The sequence below is a fragment of the Aythya ferina genome, assembly GCF_964211825.1.
Source record: "Aythya ferina genome assembly, chromosome: 2".
Lineage (NCBI taxonomy): Eukaryota > Metazoa > Chordata > Aves > Anseriformes > Anatidae > Aythya > Aythya ferina.
In genome coordinates, this window is record NC_140297.1 from 21,678,050 (window position 1) to 21,698,547 (window position 20,498).

Below are 20,498 nucleotides of genomic sequence, written 5' to 3' on the forward strand. Positions count from 1 at the left end.
GACCTTATTGCTTTCTTCAACTCCTTAAACAGAGAACACAGAGAAGATGAAGCCTGAGTCTTCTCAGAGCTGTGGTCACAGGGCATGATGCAGCAAACAAGTAAGAACAAGGAAAATTGCAATCAGATGGCAGGTTTATTTATTCACTTGCTTACTATGAGGATAGTTAAATACTGAAATGGGTTGCCCATATAGGTTGTGGAAACTCTGTCCCTGGAAGCATTCAAGGCTCGGCACGGTCCAGAGCAACCTGATCTAATTAGACTTGCTTCAAGCAGGGGGGTGGACTAGATGACCTCTGGAGGTCACTTCCAAGCCAGATTATGGTTCTACAAGAAAACCCCTAATGATGTCTCCTGGATTTACACTGACACTGCTAAAACATATCAGCTTGGTTATTCTGTTACACCAATGAAAAACTGCTGTATGTAATTCCTAATTTTAACAGATCAGTTAGTATCTCCAAAGGAAGAACTGTAATTATTTGGGCAGAAAATCTCTCTGTTTTCCTCTTCCTTGTAGTACTTACTTACCAGAGTAGATTTAAATTAAGTTAAACCGAGCTGTTTCAAAAGTCTTTACAAGATAACGAAGTTTTCATTCCTCTCATCTGAATATAAGAAAGACTGATACAACAAAATTAAAGTCTATGAGATAATTTCTAAACTCACTTACCCTGTGCGCGACTGTCCAACTTTATCACAAATGTCTAAAATGAGGCCCCAGTCCTCCGCAGTGTTCATCTCACTGGTTGCTTTCTCTGATAAATAAAGCATAAGTAAATCAAAATACAATTCTTATTATATTTAAAAATATAACAATTTAACAAAATTGAAAATAAAGATGTTGCAACATTACCTCTGTATACTGCTAAATGCATTAATATATTTAATAAATTCATACATTAAAACTGTCATACCTAATTCTGTTTACTTTTCAAATGTTCGCTTGCAGCCCTAAAGTTATATGAATAAGCAAATTAATATACATATTTTGTCCACACAATAAATATATACCCAGAATATATATACAAAAGGGTATCAGCTATCTACAGATTTACTTGGGGGGTGGGAGAGGGAAGTGAGCATTTGGAAATGTTAAGTTTAATACGACAGGAATACTCCAAGTATTAATTCATTGTTAGCAGAGTCAGACATAACAGCATTTACCCCATTGTCAGACACTAAGTTGCTGTGTCTTGCATTTGCTTCATACGTATTTTCTCCTTTCCCCTCAATAAGGAGGCTTCAACAATTCATTAATAGTCACTAAACTTTTATCTCCCCATTCTCGTCTCTGCTTTGGTGATATATTCCACCTTCGCTTTTCAGCTACAGACTGCTAAACTAAAGCTGATTTGACAGAAGCCACTGGGACTCCTTCTTCCAAACCTTCTGAACAGGACAAGAACAGTCCCTGCTGAAAAGTTAAGAAATAAAGAGGGTAGGTATAAAGAAAAATCAAATAACAAAAATAAGAAAAACCCTGAGCAGACAACATGCTAACATACGGCACTAAGAAACACCAGCAGATCAACTGACAACTTCTTTTTTTTTTTTGGTCTGCTGATGTTCTAAATCACACTTAGGGCTAGCACAACTAACAGAGAAATTCTTGGGTTTCAAATCTTAGTCATAAAGAAGACAGAATGGTGGAACCCAGACATCAAGCGAAATAAGAATGCCAAAACATGACCACAGAGCAATGAGGCTGCACCCCGTTTATATCAATGAGCATTGTTCCATTACCTGAGAATTTCAATTCTGGTTTTGAGGATACCTTATAACATACAAGTAAATGAGATACTAAATAAAGCCGAGGAGAAAAACAGACTGCAGACAGCTGGTCAGCACAGTCCGGAGCCAAGCTAGACAAACCGCACGGAGGCAGTTTAGTTCCAGGATTCCCCTGTTGAAGTTCGTTGCCAGTTTTGCTGGAGCTGGACCAGCTCCATTCAAAGTGTGTCTACACAGCGCCCTGCAGAGCCCTAACGTGCAGCCAGGCTTAGAGCTCACGTGCAGCCTCGTACACCCACACAGTTCACCCCTGCCCCATGCTGTCCTTCAGCCAGGGCATCCTTCAACAGTCAGAGGGCTGAGAAATCCCATGGAACTGAAATTTGGGGCTATTTTCTTGTTGCCAGAAGTACTGTCTGTTATGAAGATTAATGTAATTCATCTTTCTTCACAACATCAGAGAGAATCAGCGTGGCAAACTAAGATGTAAAGAAATGGATGCTGTAAGGTCTCCCTGGAGCCTTCTATTCCACAGGCTGAACACCCCCAGCTCCCTCAGCCTGTCTTCACCGGAGAGGTGCTCCAGCCTCTTGATAATCCTCACGGCTTCTTCCGGACTCACTCCAACAGCTCCATGCCTTTCTTGTGCTGGGACATGAGAGCTGAATGCAGGGCTCCAGGTGGGGTCTCACAAGAGCAGAGCAGAGGGGCAGGATCCTCTCCCTCTCCCTGGCCACCCTGCTTCTGATGCAGCCCAGGACACAGTTGGCTTTCTGGGCTGCAAGCACACATTGCCAGCTCACGTTGAGCTTCTCATCAACCAACACCCCCAGGTCCTTCTCCTCAGGGCTGCTCTCAATCCATTCTCTATCCAGCCTGTATTTGAGCCGGGGATTGCCCCAGCCCAGGTGCAGAGCCTTGCACTTGGCCTTGTTGAACCCCACAAGGTTCGCACAGGCCCACCTCTCAGGCCTGCCCAGCTCCCTCTGGATGCCATCCCTTCCCTCCTGCGTGTCAACCCCACCACACAGCTTGGTGCCATTGGCAAACGTGCTGAGGGTGCAGTCGATCCCACTGTCCACCACACTGACAAAGATGCTGTACAGTGCTGGTCCCAGTCCCAACCCCTGAGGAACACCACTCATTACTGACCTCCACCTGGGCATCGAGCCACTGACTGTAATTGTTTGAATGCAACCACCCAGCCAATTCCTTGCCCACCAAGCGGTCCACCCATCAAGTCCACATCTCTCCAACTTAGAGACAAGGATATCACGTGGGACAGTGTCAAATGCTTTGCACAAGTCCAGGTAGATGATGTCAGTCTCCCTTCCCCTATCCGCCAGTGCTGTAACCCCATCGCAGAAGGCCACCAGATCTGTCAGGCATGGTCTGCCCTTAGTGAAGCCGTGTTGGCTGTCACCAGTCCCCTCCTTGTTTTCCATGTGCCTTAGCAAAGCTTCCAGGAGGATCTGCTCCATGATCTTGCTGGGCACAGAGGTGAGACTGACTGGCCTGGAGTTCCCCAGGTCCCCCTTTTTTCCCCTTTTTGAAAATGGGGATTACGCTTCCCCTCTTCCAGTCAGTGGGAACTTCACCAGACTGCCACGACTTCTCCAATATGATGGGCAGTGGCTTAACAGCTACATCCACCAGTTCCTTTAGGACCTACAGATGTATCTCGTCAGGTCCCAGGGATTTGTGCACCTTCAGGTTCCTTAGATGGTCAAATACCACCAAACCGTGTTTTATGCCAATTTAAATTGCTTGGCTAAAACTAGAGATAAGATGGTGGTTAATGAAAACCCTAATCCTCATCCACCTCACCAATTACAACCTTCACTTTAATTCTCAAATGGAATATTTTGCAGCTTTACCCATGAATACAATTACAAGTGTTCTACCACAGCTACGTTTCTTCTTGAAAGTTGAACTTAGTCCTGTCTAAAAACTGCCATTTGCTTGCAAGTCCTCCCCACCTCCTGGTATTAGACAGACATTTCCTCCATCACCAAACACTGAGTAGTTTCTTACCTTATTTCAGTCTGAAACCCGGTTTCTGTGTGCTCTCTGTCTTCTCTAGTAATAAGCACCTCTTACTTCCCTTGGATAAAAATCAATCGTAGGACATGAGCAAAGTTTTCTGCCTCTAAAGGTTCAGTTAAATTCTGACTCCAAGGAGGGCAGTCAGAAGTTACTGGCACAGCGTGAGCGTTAGCTGACAGGGACTGCCCACAAAAAAGGCCAGTGCCTCTGTCAGAGCATTAGCGAGCAGCTATCACCTTTCACCACACTGGCAGCAGGAGCAACAGAGACGCTTTGACGAAATTGCTATGTTGCATCAGTGTTTTGTAGGCAAAATTACAACTCAGGGCTACTTAAGTTAAATTACTTACATTATCATCACTTTAAATCCATGAACACTCTCTCCTCCAACACGAGGCAGGCATTTGCAGCCAAAAAATCCTTCACGTTCGTTCATTCAGCATTTCCTTACTCTGACTAACAGCTGGCACCCCACCCGTCTTCAGGTACAGCTGGCACGTCACTATCTTAGCACCAAAATGGACTAAAATGGAGGTGAAAACACAGATTTCAAGTCTTAAGGTAGCTTAACACAGGAGACAGAAGATAACCTCAAGTTAAACTTTGAAATGTTCTTCATCCTCCATCTCTGATCAAAAATAATTCTGTTACAGCAATATTAATGTTTACCTCCGACTCCCTGAGTGCACCTCATCACTGCTACAAAATCTTATTTGGCTTGCTGAGTACCAACACGGGATCAGGGAACATTTCAGGCTTTACTAAACAACTTTTAAAGGCAGCACTGGCTCCTGCATGGAATCAGTGCTCTTTAAGACTTATTCATGCTATTTCAAATGCAAAGGAAAACTGAACTACAAGACACAGAGGCATGCCTTACCAGGCTTTGTCTCTAGTTTTCCAGCACAGCTCTCTCCCACAAAGTTGTCTCACTAATGACGGAAATGCTCAAGATTTTGTGTGTTTTGTTTTTTGTTTTTTCTAGCATAAGCAAGGCCTACAAATTAATGTACCAACTTCAACCTCTGCAACACTGCACCATCCTTTGTTGCCTCAGATTTTAATTGTTAGTTTCTAAATTTTACAGCATTGCTTTCTTTATTTGTCTCCATTGCAAGCTCTCAACTTTCACCTCTAAAAAGTGGCAAAAGTTGCTGTTTCAGAGGAAAGGGATACTTAGACCTATGGCTTCTTTGGACAATAACCAAAATTCTGCATAATATAAGAATGTCTTTCTACATAGCTTCTAATAAAACAAAAGAAACACATACAAAAGTACCATCACAATTTTCAGCCAGTTGGAAAGACACTGGGTGTGAAATCAGTAGTCTTCTCCCTTTGCATTTCGTCTGTCCTCATACAACCTATCACACCAAGTAAGACCAATTCCATCTTGCCCCAAATTCAGTCTCTAATATACAATACAACTAAAGAAAGAGAAGCCTAGGAAAACACAGAAAAAGACTAAGGTAAGCATTAGTTGTACTTCCCTACAACACACCTGGAAAGAACCCCCCAGAAAGGTGACAGGATTGCTGACGTGCATCTACACCAACACACACAGCATGGACAAGAAGCTGGAGGAGCTGGAAGCTGTTGTGCAGCAGGAAAACTACGACAGCTCCATCACCAGCACATGGTGGGATAGCTCGCACAGCTGGAGCACGGCACTGGGAGGCTACAAACTCCTCAGAAGGGACAGGCTAGGAAGGAGAGGTGGGAGGTGGCCTCTTTGGATTGACTAGAGCTTAGTAATGGCAACAAGAAGTTTGAGTGTTCATGTATAGGAATCAGGGAGGAGACCAGATGTCATTGTGGGAGTCTGTTAGAGACCACCCAACCTGGGTGGGACTTTTGCTCATAAACGAGAACACAGGCTAGTGATTGTGAGAGTTCTCCCAGCTGCTGATGAATATTTCATCTGCAATTTATCAGCAGTCCAGGCTATCAGGGAGGTCCCCGTCAACTGGTAGCTAGCAAACGTGACAGCCATATACAAGAAGGGCTGGAAGGAGGACCCAGGGAACTACGGGCCTGTTAGGCTGACCTCAGTGCTGGGGAAGCTTGTGGAGCAGATTATCCTGAGTGCCATCACGCAGCACTTGCGGGACAACCAGGTGATCAGGCCCAGTCAGCACGGGTTTACGAAAGGCAGGTCCTGCTTGACAAACTGGACAAGGAACCTGTCCTTCTATGACAAGGTGGCACGCTTAGTAGATGAGGGAAAGGCGGTGGATGTTCCCTACCTACACTACAGCAAGGCTTTTGACAGAAAAGGATCTGAAGGTACTGGTCAACAGCCAGCTGAATATGAGCCAGCAGTGTGTCCAGCATCCTGGCTTGTACCAGGAATAGTGCAGCCAGCAGGAGCAGGGAGGTGATCGTCCCCCTGTGCTCTGCTCTGGTGAGGCTGCACCTCGAGTGCTGTGTTCAGCTTTGGGCCCCTCGCTACAAGGAGGACATGGAGGTGCTCAAATGTGTCCAGAGAAGGGCTACAAAGCTGGTGAGGGGTCTGGAACACAAGTTCTGTGAGGAGTGGTTGAGGGAACTGGGGTTATTTAGCCTGGAAAAAAGGAGGCTCAGGGGAGATCTTACGGCTCTCTACACCTGCCGCAAATGAGGTTGTAACAGAGCAGGGGTCAGTCTCTTCTCCCAGACAACTATCAAAAGGAAATGCCATGTTGTGCCATGTGAGGTTTAGGCTGGATATGAGGAAACATTTCTTCACTGAGAAGTTGATGAGGCATTGGAGCAGGCTGCCCCGTGAGGTTGTTGAGTCACCATCCCTGGAATTATTCAGAAGACGTAGGTGTGGTCCTTAGGGACATGGTTTAGTGGCAGTCTTGGCAGTGCTAGGCTGGACTTGACAATCCTGGAGGTCTTTTCCAACCTGAATGATTTTATGATTGTATAATCTCACCATGTCTGAGGCAGCCTCATCAACACAAACACCACTCAGCTCAGCGAGCTGCACAGAACGAAGACAGAAGGATTAAAGATCTGGTAAGAACGCTGAAAACAAAGTAAGACAAGCTGGGCAAAAATAGAGATTTTATGCAAACCATAACAAATCCACAGAATTTAAACAACCTTTCACCCAGAACTACCACAACAGAGCAGGAAGGTGAGCACATCAGAGAGAGATGGTAACGATGGCGACGACTCCACAACCAGGGTGCATCACAGGGAAGTAACACAAACAAATGGTGCCAGGAACTATTTGCAGAGCCCCACAAATCAAGCCATAGTAGAAGTGGCATTTCAGAAAGATCAGCATGAGACATTACTATCCACAGCAAATACATAGTGTTATTTTTATCAGCTAGAGGAACAGATTTTACATACTACTTTGATTATTTGCATGTTGATGTTATAATGTATGTTGCCACAGCTGAAATGAAGGGAAGCACTTAAAGTGACAGCTCTTTCCTGGGAGGAAATAAAAAGAATTGCCAGTAAAGTACAGCTACAACTCCTTTGCCTAGGGAATGTGAGTTGTTGGCTTCAAATTTGCTTAGCTCAACTCAGAGTCTGGTGATTCATTTGCAAAAAGTGTGACACTAAAAAAAAAAAAATTTTGGCTATTCTACAGAAGAAATATTTATTTCACTCATCTGGAGCCTGTCAGCATTGCCATTTTTCATTGAGAATGTACACCAAAGTGAGAAATCCTTGTTCTTTAGAAACATTTATAAATAACTGGAGAGGGGCTGGCTACACCTCCTTTCCCACACGTTTTCTGCTCAGCTCACAGTTAATATCCTTCTCCCTAAAACAATGCTGAGAAAAGCAGTAGGCCAACTTGAGCAGAACAAGTGCCAGTCTCCTGACAATCTGAACCACTCCTTGGAAAGTCATCCTTCCTTGCAGCCAGAGGTAAGTTGCCTCACTCTGCATTCTCCAGAATTCTTCAGGGTCAAGAGTCTCCTCGGCAACAATTTGCCCTCCTTTTGGCAAACAGAAAAGCCCAGCTTACAGAAAGGCACAGTTGGGTGGTTTTGAAGACTACGAAATGGGATAAATCTAAAGACTATCCAGATTAAACAACAGTATTTTATTATGAGAAATTGCACAATGCGACTTGAGGTCAAAGCATTTCTTACACCCTAATGTATCAAACTGTATACAGTGGTAATTTAACTTACTTACTGTACCTACATATGACTGAGTACAGTCATACGTAATCCATGCATATTATTACATTTCTAAGAGTTGTAATAGTAAAATGGTCAATAAATACCATAGTTGATGAAAATGTAGGAAAAACAATGACATCAGTTTGACAGTACATTACTAAACTACCTGCTTAATTTTCTATTGGTGTAAATATTAAGCCTGAATCCTTCCTTTGTTCCCACTCCTGTGATGCCTCAAACCAGTACACCAGCTACAAGGCGAACAAGAATGACATGCAAAGCAAATGCAGGACATGCCTCCATTCCTTGCTGTGGGTAAGGGAGAAAAATCATTCAGAAGAGTTGCATCATTTGGCATTCTGGACATTGCTGAATGACGGATCAACTTCAAAAAGTTTTTATTTTAATTCCTTTCAAAATTAAAAGTAAACATCTCCCCTTTAAATTGGGTGATTTTTAACAACTCATACCAGAATTTGTATTTATTATAGCCTATAAAATTTCAGAAATATATTGAAATAGTAAGTTTATGCCACAGAGTAAAAAACTCTTCCAATTCTCTGCTTACAACATAGATTAAGTTTACAATGCTTAATGACAAGTTAGAGTTAAATATGCACAGCATTAAGTCCAGCGTTACCGACTGTATTCTCAAGACAGCATCTAAATAACACTTGAGAACTGCTTCAGCAGTGAGTTCTTCATCACACCTAGCCTAACCACTGCTACCTTACCAATGAGCCTGGCATGACAGACTAGCAGACAGTCTTTTGGTTCATCAAGCACGTTACATCGTTACCTTGCCTGCAAACTTACAGATAAACCCACACTTCTCAGGAACAATTCTCTGCAAAAGATGTTATGACTGAGGTTATGAAACATGGCAGAAATGGACTTCATGTTAAACTACAAGTACATCATCAATTCAAAACCCTCATTTGGAGGATTAACTATATCTCAACTCTTAACTATATCCTCAACAGTTCAGTATCTTGAAGGATTTTCTTATTTCGTATTTCAGCATTATGTTCCTTACATGGACACACTGTCAAAGTTTTCCACAGCTGATTGTGAAAACCCACACCAACTTATGTCACCATTGATTAGCATCCCTTCATGTTGAAATATTCCTAAATATGGTAAAAAGAGGATTGAGAAAACAGAAGTATTGGGACTCCTTGAGGATGACAATGACCTATCTCCTGAAATCTAGAGGCAGCTTAAACTAATATTTTAAAATGTTTAACAGTAGTCATTAACATTGTTTTGACTAAAGAAGTACACCCCTCAAAATCTGTGTACAAAGCTGACTCCAAGTGGTACACTATTCCAGATGACCAAGCTGCACAGCATGAGCGCGCTAACTGGATTAGGCAGATGCTGATGACCAGAGAGAAAAACTGAGAAATTTCTCCTCCTGAGCTTAGAGACGCTTATGCTCCTCAAAATAATGGTAAACAAGTTAGTCCCAGATGCGTTCACTGCAATCCATCATCCAAAATGATTCCGAAGTCATTTCCAACCATTACACAGCACTAATTAGCTGTCCAGGAGGCAAGAATTCACAGCTACCCCAGCAACACTATCAACTAGACCGATGCCCAGCTTTGTATGAAACTAAGACCAGCTTTTGACTGCTTTCCTACTTCGGGAATCTGATTTTCAAAATAAAACGTTCTTGCTGAGCAGGAGCAAAAGCAGAGCACTCAACTTTCCTTCTGAGAAAAGAACTGTAAAGTAACACTACTGCTTGACAACTTTGGGAAGTTTCCCGAGAACACGAGAGCTTACTCTCCAGCTGACGTTATCTTACGAAGCCTGCCAAGAAGTTCATCCAGATAATAGCGCATTCCCAAGAGGCCTCGGGGAAGAAGGGCCTGGGGACACTTTCCTGGAGACTTCACCATTGCTGCCTCCATGGCACAAATCCAGTTAAGCGATGGATAAAGGCAGCAAGTAGCTCTGCCACCAACTCCACTGTCTGCTGCTTCTTTGCTCTCCCTCAGGGCACTATGAAAGGGGGCCCACACAAAGAAGCTGGATTTATTGCCTGGGGAAAAGCAGCCCATAGCCTTCTACCTGCTTTTCCAAGAACAATTTGGAAGTAAGCAGTTATTTACTAGTGTTCATACGATACACAGAATAAAGCTTTTGAAAAATATCTACTGGAGTCTGTACTAGGCTGTCACAGCAGGTAAGGTGTTGGCGGCATCCCCTGTCCTCAAAAATAGCAAATAGCCCACTGAAGTACCAGTTGGGCACTACTACTCCACATTGTTAAACCTACAGTGCTGACAAACATATCTGTCAGCCTCAGCTCTCTATAAACTCCCTCAAGCAGCCTGATCTTCACAACTGCTAGACAGCTGCCTTAAGAATTAAGAAAATGAGCACTTTCCAGAACCTCGGCTATCAGTTTTTAATCTTATTAGTTCAAATAATTCTCACAGATATCACCGATGTTTCAGTCCTCTAACAGTCCACAGAAAATTGGCAAGCAGTGCAATGTCTTCTTTGTTTTCAGCTGCCAAATTATGCTACAGGACAGTGAAACAATGAGGAAAAGATATTTACTGCTCTTCAGAACATAGAATTGTTGGCTTTGCCATCAAGAAAATTACAAATTAAAGGGCAGCCTTCACCAGAAAAGACCGTGGCACACTTAATTATTCAACATGGGAAGAAACGGAGCTACGCCTCATTAAGATGCAACAGATTAACGAATCCTGATAACACACACACCGAGTCTGGGTAACACTCGCTTGTTTATGCGCTAACCCTTCCCCCAGAGAAAAATACCTACTTTCCAAGCAGTTTTGAGTTGGTTTTTTTTTTTTTTTTTTTGAAGGCCTGGAGTAACCGAATCGGAGCCCTGGCTTCTGCAGTTGGGTAAACCGTCAGAAACAAACGGTGCATTTGTAGCTGAGAGGGGCAGCAAATGTAAGGTTAATGAAGAGAGGTGTTCCCAGAAACATCGGCCGTGTCACTCTGCTGTGGGGAGGTAACAGGGGAGCTGGGTGCTGGTCCAAATAGGAGAAGAAGTCAGCCCGTATCCTGCTGTATCACTCGGAATTACACCGATGGCAGCAGCAGGTACGAGCGGAGCCTTCTTACACAACCAGCCGTGCCAATTTTCGGGCTGCCTACGTGTGTTGTTTTGCCTCGGGTTGGGCCACACGAGCAGGCAGCGGGATTTCACCCCCCCACCACCCCCCCCAAACCGTGCAGCCTGGCCCTGAAACCAGCCAGGTGGGGCTGAGACCTGCCCACAGCCCAGGCTGCACCCACCCAGAGGGGGCTTCGCGTTCAGGCAGCGGAGCCCAACCCGGGGCAGGGCGAGCTCCAGCCTCGGCCCCGCACCCCCCCCCCCCCCCGGAGCCTCCCGAGGCCGGGCAGGGCCCGCAGCCACCGGGGCCAGGCCGCAGCGGGAGGGCCGGGGAGGCGGAGAGGAAGCAGGAGGGGAGAGCCCCGGCGGGGAGGGGGCTCCCGGGGCCGCCACTCACCCACATCCTGGTCGAAGGGGTTGGTGGCGAAGAGCGGCATGGCGGGGCGCGGCGACCGAGCCACGGGCCCGCGGCTCCTTCCTCCTCCTCCTCCTCCTCCTCCTCCTCCTCCTCCTCGTCCCGCCCGGGGTCGCCCCGGCCGCCGCCGCCTCCTCCCCGCAGGCCCGGCCCCGCTCCCTCCCCGCTCAGCACGCCGGGAAAGCGGGGCCGGCCCCGCCGCCACCGCCACCACCCGGCCGCGGGCTCCCCCCGCCCCGCCCCGCCGAGCCCGGCCCGGCCCCGGGGCCCCGTCACACGCCAAGGGGTGGCCCCAGGGGGCTCGCAGGGAGCTCGTTGTCCCGGGCTGGCGGTGGTTTAAGGGCTCGGGGGTGACTGGGGAGCAGGCTGAGGTCGAAAAAGAAAAGGGCTGATGGCCGAGCTGGAGGCATCAGAAAGTGATGGAGAGGGTGTGGGGGGCGCTGAGGTGGGCTGGAGCAGCTCTCCCTAAAGACAGGCTGAGGGAGGTGGGGGTGCTGGAGAAAAGAAGGCTCTGGGAGACCTTATAGCGGCCTTCCAGTGCTTAATGGGGTCTTATAAAAAGAATGAAGAAGGACTCTTTACTCGGGTAGATAATGATAGGAAAAGGAGGAATAATCTTAAACTAAAAGGGGTTAGATTTAGACTCGATGTTATGAGGAAATTCTTCACTCAGGGGGTGGTGAGGCCCTGGCACAGGCTGCCCAGAGAAGCTGTGGATGCCCCATCCCTGGAGGTGTTCAAGGCCAGGCTGGATGGGGCTTTGGGCAACCTGGTCTGGTGGGAGGTGTCCCTGCCCATGGCAGGGGGTTGGGACTGGGTGATCTTTAATTTCCCTTCCAACCCAAACCATTCGATGATTCTAATATTGTCACGTGACAAAAAATGGCAAAGGTACGGCTAATGTTCGCAGTGCAGAAACACTAGACGAAATCAATAGCCCTAACTATGCTCAATAATGAATGTAATTGCATGCATTAGGCAGGCTTTTGCCACATTAGATGAAAAATCCACACCAAGCCTTTTCCCATAGGGTTTTACATTCATCAGGCGCTACTTGTTTTCATTTTTCCAGGACCTCAAGTTCAGTTCCTTTCGCTATCCACAAAGCCTGATGCAGGTCAGCATTGATCTACTGCTCAGGACAGACTCCTTTTAAGGAATCTAGTATTCTCTTTTTAGATTCTGCCTCAATTTAATGACATCTGCTAGGTATTCCCAGAGGACGCTTTACCTCCTCGCTATTCATCATCCCCCACTATGTTCACAAAAGACATATGGCAGATGTTCTCGGAGCCTGCTTTATCCCCTCCTTTTTCATCCCTTCCTTCTGATGGGTTTCAAAATGAATTGTAAGAATCCTTTTAAAGTAGGCAGAGCCTTTATACCTTTTTTTTCTTTTCTTTAGTAAGAGCAAACACAAGATGTGGGGAATTTGGCTTTTAGACCCTCTTCAGCCTGAATGGATTCCAGCCCAGCGTTACTTCCCAGGCAACATCCCATTCAACATTATGAAAAAGGTAGCCCATACTCAGGGAGCATCTTAAGGCTTTATAACCATGGCTAGTATTTTGTTTCTGTAATTATTATTTTTTTCTGTTGGACACAGTGTAAAGTACAAGACTCCTCTGAATGCTCAATGCTACACTGAATCTCCCTCTTCTCCCCATCCCATGGCTCTAGCACTCCTATTGCACAACACTGGACGATGGTTAGAGCACTCTCCCATGAAGCGTGGGTTTTGCCCTCTCAGACAGAGATGGTTATGGAAACCAGCTTTACCACTTTATGTGTGAGTAGTGTAAGGAACATGCTATTAAAAGGGTGTGTTAAGCTTCCCTTATTTTATGTAGTTCAAAATGTGTGTATTATTTCCTACTGTATTTGAAATGGGATTCGTGCTGCCCAAGCTAGCTATCTAAAAGTAAGGAATCTTGTCCAAGGGTACAGTGTCAAATTGCATCTAATTTCAGGGTAACTACAGCTGATACAGACTGCAGCAACACTGCACTCCCCATGTCCACAGCTATGTGCTGCCATCACATTTCTTGCTTTAGATATGGAATTTGATCCAATTCATTTGTGGCTGCACAATCAGCTGATCCAACTGAAAACTACCTCACTGCAGAAAAGTTCCCTGTTGGATCATGTCACTCATCTTCCTCACCTTGTAATTAGATCCCGTGCAAGGGAAGAGCTGGGAAGGAGTTGCTGGGGACTGTACACCAGCTTCACCAAACTGGATCAAGAAAAACAGGCACGTCCAGGGGATTATTCATCTATTTCTATTTCAGACCTCCTTCCAAAGATGCCTTCTGCAAAGGTCTGACTATTAATTTCATAGAGGAGCCTATCTGCCCAACACTTCTCTGATGCAGAACTTGTCTTCTGACAGCCTTATAGCAAGTTCTTTTTTTTTTTTTTTTCTTTTTAAATATATGCTACTTTTGTCCAAATAGAACAATCTCCAGACATTGGTACAGGCATCTGCTGTTTGGGCACATTTCAACTTTTATATATCGCACGGTTGTTCATGTACTGCTGTGTGATCAAGGTTTGCATTCAGTTAATTGCCACTGCAACTCACTTCCTGAGTTTTAAAGATGTAAAATACTTCTAAATTTAGTTATGAGTCACTATCAAATAACTTGCCCTGATATATATTCAAGTCATACCACTATCTATATCTAAACAGTGAGAGTACCAGCAGTATTAGAAAACACTGCGTAAGAACTGATGAGTAAATGCAAAGATGTTGCTATAGAAAAATGTTATGATATGTAGGACGTTCACTAGAGTTACATTTTCTATTTAAAATAAAAAAAAGCTGCAAAGTAATGCCACTTAAATATTTTCTGAACTTACTATAGAATGTACTTAGGAAATGCACCGTAGTTATTTATCCACTAGCTAACACAGAGAGTGATTCTATAAAAGACCACTGTAAACACATTAATTTTGTAATTTAAGAAAAGTAAAGTGTTAAAACCTGCTACTTGTTGTCACTGACAACATTGTAAAATCTGAAGCAGCCAGTGTAGGCAAGTTTCTTCGCATTCTATAACAAAACTGACAGCATGCGCTAACAGACTATTTTTTGAAGATGAACACCTGCCCACTAAGAAACTTACCAAATCCAATCATGTTTTACTGCTTGACCACTCTGTATTCATCTAATCCTGATGAAGAAAACTACACACAGGTACAAGTGCAGACATAACTCTTTATTGTTACATGTTAAACCATGTAGAATGTTGATGTCTAAGTAGCTGTGTGTTTTGTTTCCTGTTGTTGTTGGTTGGTTATATAAAATATTGCTTATTTTTAAAACATCAATAAGGTTTTTTTCTGTACCAAGCTCAGTGCCAGATTCTGACGATACACAGTGAATCATTTCCCTATAGTCTTTTGCTTGGAAAGGATACTTGGAAACAGTAACTTACCTGCTAGGAAATTTCTGATACTTTTAGCAGTCCCTCAGTTGATACACAGTTGCACAAGAAGTGTATTTTTTAGAGGAAAACAAAAACATTGTGTCCATGGGAGGGAAGGTTCACTGCAGTTCCTGTTCACTGGAGGAGAATTTTACTTGGCATCCCCATTTATTTTAGCACGTATTACTTTGCTCGCTGCTGCACTGTCAAGATAAGGTGTATAACTCCAGGAAAATGTCAGTTCAGTACACTGTTAACAAGGAGACAGATATGAAGACCAGTGGTTGTCTCTGGGATCAGTCTCACTGACCTTGGTTTTAACTGCATTTTCACTGCAGTCTATTGCGTACATTGCTTTCTGAACTGGAAGCTGGGCAGAAAAGAAAATCAAAGGAAGAGAGGAAAGTTCAGGATGGAGAAAGTGCCAGGAGTCCATTTAATCACAGCTTTTGTTTTTGACAGGACAAGTACAAGATGTTTTGGATGGCACACAAGATGCTGTAATGCATAACAATGCAATGATATGACTAAGACAAAATTTATCCTGGTCACAAGCCACATGTAGGCATTCCAAACACTGGACTGCAATGATTCAGTTCCCATCCATAAGTTTATTGTGCACCCTAATATTTTGCAAGTTCCCAAATTGCATGGCTTGCTTATGGTATTCTTACACATTGCCTTATATAAAGAGTATTCATGAAACATATCAAAACTGTAAGTCTGGTGTCCTGTGTTAGACAACAAGTCAGGCCACAATTGTTTAATTGTCCTTTTTGGCCTCAAGATTTTGAAGTATGCAAACGGAAATGCATATACCTGGAGTTTCTTCAAACATTAGTACTAGGCAAGTAATCAAATAATAAACTTAATAGAACAATCCCATTTGCCCTGACCATGTTAGAAATCACTGTGCAAATTTCTAGTTAATATTTGCATGTATTTGTGCCAGAAACTAGAATTTGTCTTCCTATTTTTTTCCTCACTCAAAGCAGTACTTGCAGCTCACATTAAGTAATACTTAATATGTTTACATTGCAGTTTTGTTAAATGATTTTGGATAACAAGTTCATCAAAGATAAACATAAAGATGTGCTTATACTATTTGCTTTAGTAATCTTACAGTGATGCTTTGTGATATAGCTGTAAGAAGCAGATAATCGGTGAGCTGCTGGAACTTCTGGGTGCCTGGGCTTCCTGGGGTGCTGGTAGGAGCATCACTCTGTGCCAGGTTCCTGACACAGCCACAGGGAACCGCTTGTCCTAATGCTTTTTTTGGCACCAGCACCTGTTCTCAGTGTGGCCAAACTGACTACACCCAATATCTTTTCCTTGCTGATAACTTGGACCAGATTTCCACCAATGATGAGGTTAAAATTAATCTTTATGTTCTCTACCACTCTTCTAACAAAGAAGATAGAGATATTTCCACCAACCCTAATGGAATTTAGATTGGAACACTATTCCTTTGATAAAGAGCCCTTTTGAACTCAAGTCCTTGAAATAAAACTAAATGTCAAGCAAAGACTGTGTGTGCTACACAACTAGTAATGGAAGCAGTGTCCTCTATAGAGATTGTAGTACTCACGTAAGCAAGTTACTGTAGAAATATACTGAAAATCAAAAGGTTTTTTAATGTTACTTAAGTGTGCATTTTGTAAGGCTGCGTGACACATGTTGACAAGGTAGCAAAGCTTCTTTATTTTAGAAAACTATTACATGCTACAGGGAAGGGAACTTAAACTAAGTTGATTTTAAACATGTACTCTAACTCACATGAACAGTACCATTGAATTTAATGGTAATAACTTTAAGCTTTAAGCATTTTGTATGTGCTTCTGTATAATTAGAACATTATAGCAGAGTTAGCTTCTTGATACAGCCAGTCTGCATGCTGTGCAGAGAAGCCAATTGCACAGGCTACAGGCTGTGGGACAGGTCTATCCATCAATCTATCCAAGCCTAGCAGTGCAACAAAATGTCAGGCTAGTTACACAGCAGTACAGTCCGAAATATCCCATAAGGAAAATAATTATTTTACAGAGTCCAATTAGTCTGTTATAACAAAAAGCACACTGAGTGCTAAACCAATCTCACATAAGGGGGATATTCATCTCCTAACATGTGTGCATCCTTCAACACTGCAGTTTGAATTATACTTTTGTTTCTGAAGAGGATTAAATAGGACAATACACAATGGCATCTCAAACCGGTTTATTTTCAGATATATAGAATCAACAGTTTTCATGTACAGATTTCTAAATGTTCACACCAAAATTTTTATATTTTCATATATAGTTTCAGCCTGTGTTCATGACACATTTTTCTTCTCTGACTGCTAAACTATATAGTCAGAGGCTTAATATGAGTCATTTATCTTGTGATAACAGCACAAAACCCCAGCTGTTTCAGACGTACCAAACAGAGATATCTTCTAGTTCTTTCCAGACGACATGCAATCCATTCTACACTATGTCTTTTGAAAGCATTTTCTATCCTATTCCTGCAGCAGTAAAAAAAATCATAGACATATGTGCCTGGATGAACTCAACACACTAAAAGTGCATAAACACTGTGTTGTTCAATCTAAACATAACTAAATCTAAACATAACTAAATTCTGTTTACTCACCCTTGAACACCTCACTGATAACTCAGAAAATCCCAGAAAGCCAAAAGCAATATGCAAGTCCTATACATAAGTCTGTTGTCTCAACAGCTTGTTCTAGCAAGGTATATTAGGAACGTTAAGAGAAGAGAGGGCAGGGGGACAAACAGAATTTAAGCTGTTATCTTTTTAACAATTTCTCCTTCCTTGGGATATAGTTATCATCTGGCATTCAGCTACTCTGAAGTGTAAAAGGTGATCTCATGATGAGATCGGGGCTCATTCTAAGTAATTTCTGCAGCATTTCATGGTAGGTGACCTTCCCCTGTGATAGTGGAGCTGATAAGTCATTACATTATTTTCAGAGTACCGCTACTTTTCACTTTATAGGAATATTCCCATATTGGATAGGTAAATTTTGTAACAACAACAACAAAAAATGTTGTAGAACACAACAGGAGAAAATAGTTCTCATAAAAGCATCACCTTATGTTCCTGAAAATAATTTGGAAATAAAAGCCATTCAATTTTATAAGGTGTTGAGAATCTATTTGTGAAAAAGGGAAGGTATAAAAGAAATGTACATTGATAATATCAATAATGAAGTAAGCTGGGAAAAATGTTAATTTTTGTAATAACAGTGTAGCTGTTTATGGTTGGAAACTAGAGCAAGTAAAGGAGAACAGCCTGTGAAAGTTATGAATGAATATCAAATGTAATGGTGTGCTCACCTACCATACATAAGACCAACTATCTTAAAATTTATTCAGAAATTTGATTTCAGACCATACTTGAAAAAGAGCCTAGTTGAGATAGATGGGTGTGTCAGTCATTATAGGAGTTTAAAAACTCTGCTGGTTTAAATAATGCAATTAATATATAAATTGATTCAGTTCCATTGGTTAAGTTTCTGTGTGTAGACAAAATTTGTGTTAAAAATCATTCAGAGATTTTGGGGGCCAAAAGGTGCTAGACAAAGTTTAAATATTAGAGGAAGACATTGCACTCTGAAAGAATTTGATGATGAAACAATTTTGAAACCACAGTATTTCTAATTAAACACAGAGATTGTACTTAATGCTTTGAAAATAGCTGACATTTTAACAAAGTATCTTGTAGTGATTCAGAAACTGCACACTAGTAAACCCAAAATATATATTGGAGCACTGACAGAAAATATAATTAAAAAGAGAACAATAGAAAGCTTATGAAAAGGAAATTATGTTTTAACTAATTTATTTTAATTCCTGGAACACGTCATCACAAGAATGGTTAATATATATATATATATATATACACATTAACATAGCAAACACATTTGAAAAAGGCTACTGAAAAAATTTTCACAGAACGACCAAACGCATGAAATAGTTAGAGACTAAAGAACAAATAGCTCCATGGATCAAAACACGGGAGAGAAAAACAAAGAGCAAGCATTCTTTGTCATGGGAAAAAGAAATCAGTGGGGTGTTTATGAACACTCTGCAATAAGTCATGCTTAATATATTTATAATAAGTGATTGGGAAACATGGGCAAAACATTGAATGGCAAAACTTGTAAATGACACAAAATGTTTAGTTAATTCAAATCCAGAAAGGATTATACGGATCTTCAGAAATTTCTCATCATTTGGGTGAATGGGTAATGTGGTAGCAAAAGAAATTGTACTTTCACAAATAAAAAATATAATACTAGAGCAAAAACAGTGAGATACTTATCCTTGCTAATAAGTTCTTAATTAACTAAATGAATTAAAGACAGAACTAGTTATAGTAAAAATAAATTGTTTATCCAAAATCAATGATTTTGAGCAAACAAATAACAAGAAGGAAAATAATACAGAATTTTAATGAAAATATTTATATATCGTTGCTTATCAAATTTCAAAAGCTTCTGTGCACAAGTATGGAAAGCATCAAAGGAAGGATTTAAAAACTGAAATTCCCTATTTCAGAAAGCACATATGACTTGTTCTCTCAAATCTGCTGTGGAAAAATCTTGAAAGAGAAATGGCAAGCTATAGTGCTAGTGGTATTTTAAAAATTACAATATTATAATATTAATTTGGGTCAGGCAATGACTTGTATCAAAATTTAAGATCAGAAAGACATTAGTGAAGTCACAAGTAGGCAAATTCAAATGAGAGAACTTTTCACATACATGGTTAATTTGTGATACCCATTTCAACTCCACATTCTCAAAGCCAATAAAATGGGAATATAGAAATACAGAAAAAGTTTTTGAAAGCTTTGGAGTTTAAACCAACTTATAAGCATTACATTAAGATGAAATTTAGGCTCAGATAAACCATGTATTTGCCTACCATGCAGTTCTTTATGCTTCAGATAAATTGGCAAAAGTTTTTGAATTAGGTCGTTTAATCCTGTGTGTAAAATCCTCTATTTTTTTTTTTATTTTTTTTTAAACTACAGGATTCCCAAATGGTGTTATACTTATGACTACTTGTACATGAAAAGTGCTTGTGTATGTGTGCATATATATATGTGTGTGTGTGTATGTATATATATATATAAACACTGGTACTATAGTTTTTCCTATAGTTTTAGTAGCACATACCTGGTGCCATTTGCCAAAGTTTTGCATTGCTGCATATGTTACATATTCGCTGTTGCCAGTGGTATGAAGCTGAAAGCTGAATATCTGTTTGTGTGCTTTGGTAAGAAGTGCGAGAGAAAGTTTCTGTGTGGCATACCTACTAATCCTTTAACCAAAGGCCCACGAACTGAGACCACCTAAGTGTTTAAACAGTGAGATGACTTACCGCATGCTAAAGAAGGTAGACTCGGATTCCTGAAATCTTTTGGGACTGACAAAGTAGGATTTCAAAGATAGGTCCTGACTTGCTTTTGGAGTTCTGCTGTCTGTATGGCTGTGTTCAAGGGATTTGTCCCAAATGGCAATGCCTGCACCTCTGTAGGACCATGTCACATGAACACAGTGATGCAGCTTTGGGTCTGTAGCTAACAAAAGCTCTGTCCAGGCTCTGTTTTCATGTGCAC

At 42.0% G+C, this 20,498-nt stretch overlaps 1 protein-coding gene across 1 annotated transcript in view; it reads right to left on the reverse strand.

Moving 5' to 3' along the window:
• Nucleotides 1–11,530, reverse strand: part of STAM (signal transducing adaptor molecule) — a 30,430-nt gene extending 18,900 nt beyond the window's left edge. The window contains exons 1-2 of the mRNA XM_084508293.1: nt 11,422–11,530; nt 676–760 (exon numbers count right to left, since the gene is read on the reverse strand). Of these exons, the coding sequence (XP_084364419.1) occupies nt 676–760; nt 11,422–11,461 (125 nt within the window). The 5' untranslated portion in view covers nt 11,462–11,530. The remainder of the gene's footprint in view (nt 1–675; nt 761–11,421) is intronic.
• Between the last annotated feature and the right edge of the window lie 8,968 nt (nt 11,531–20,498).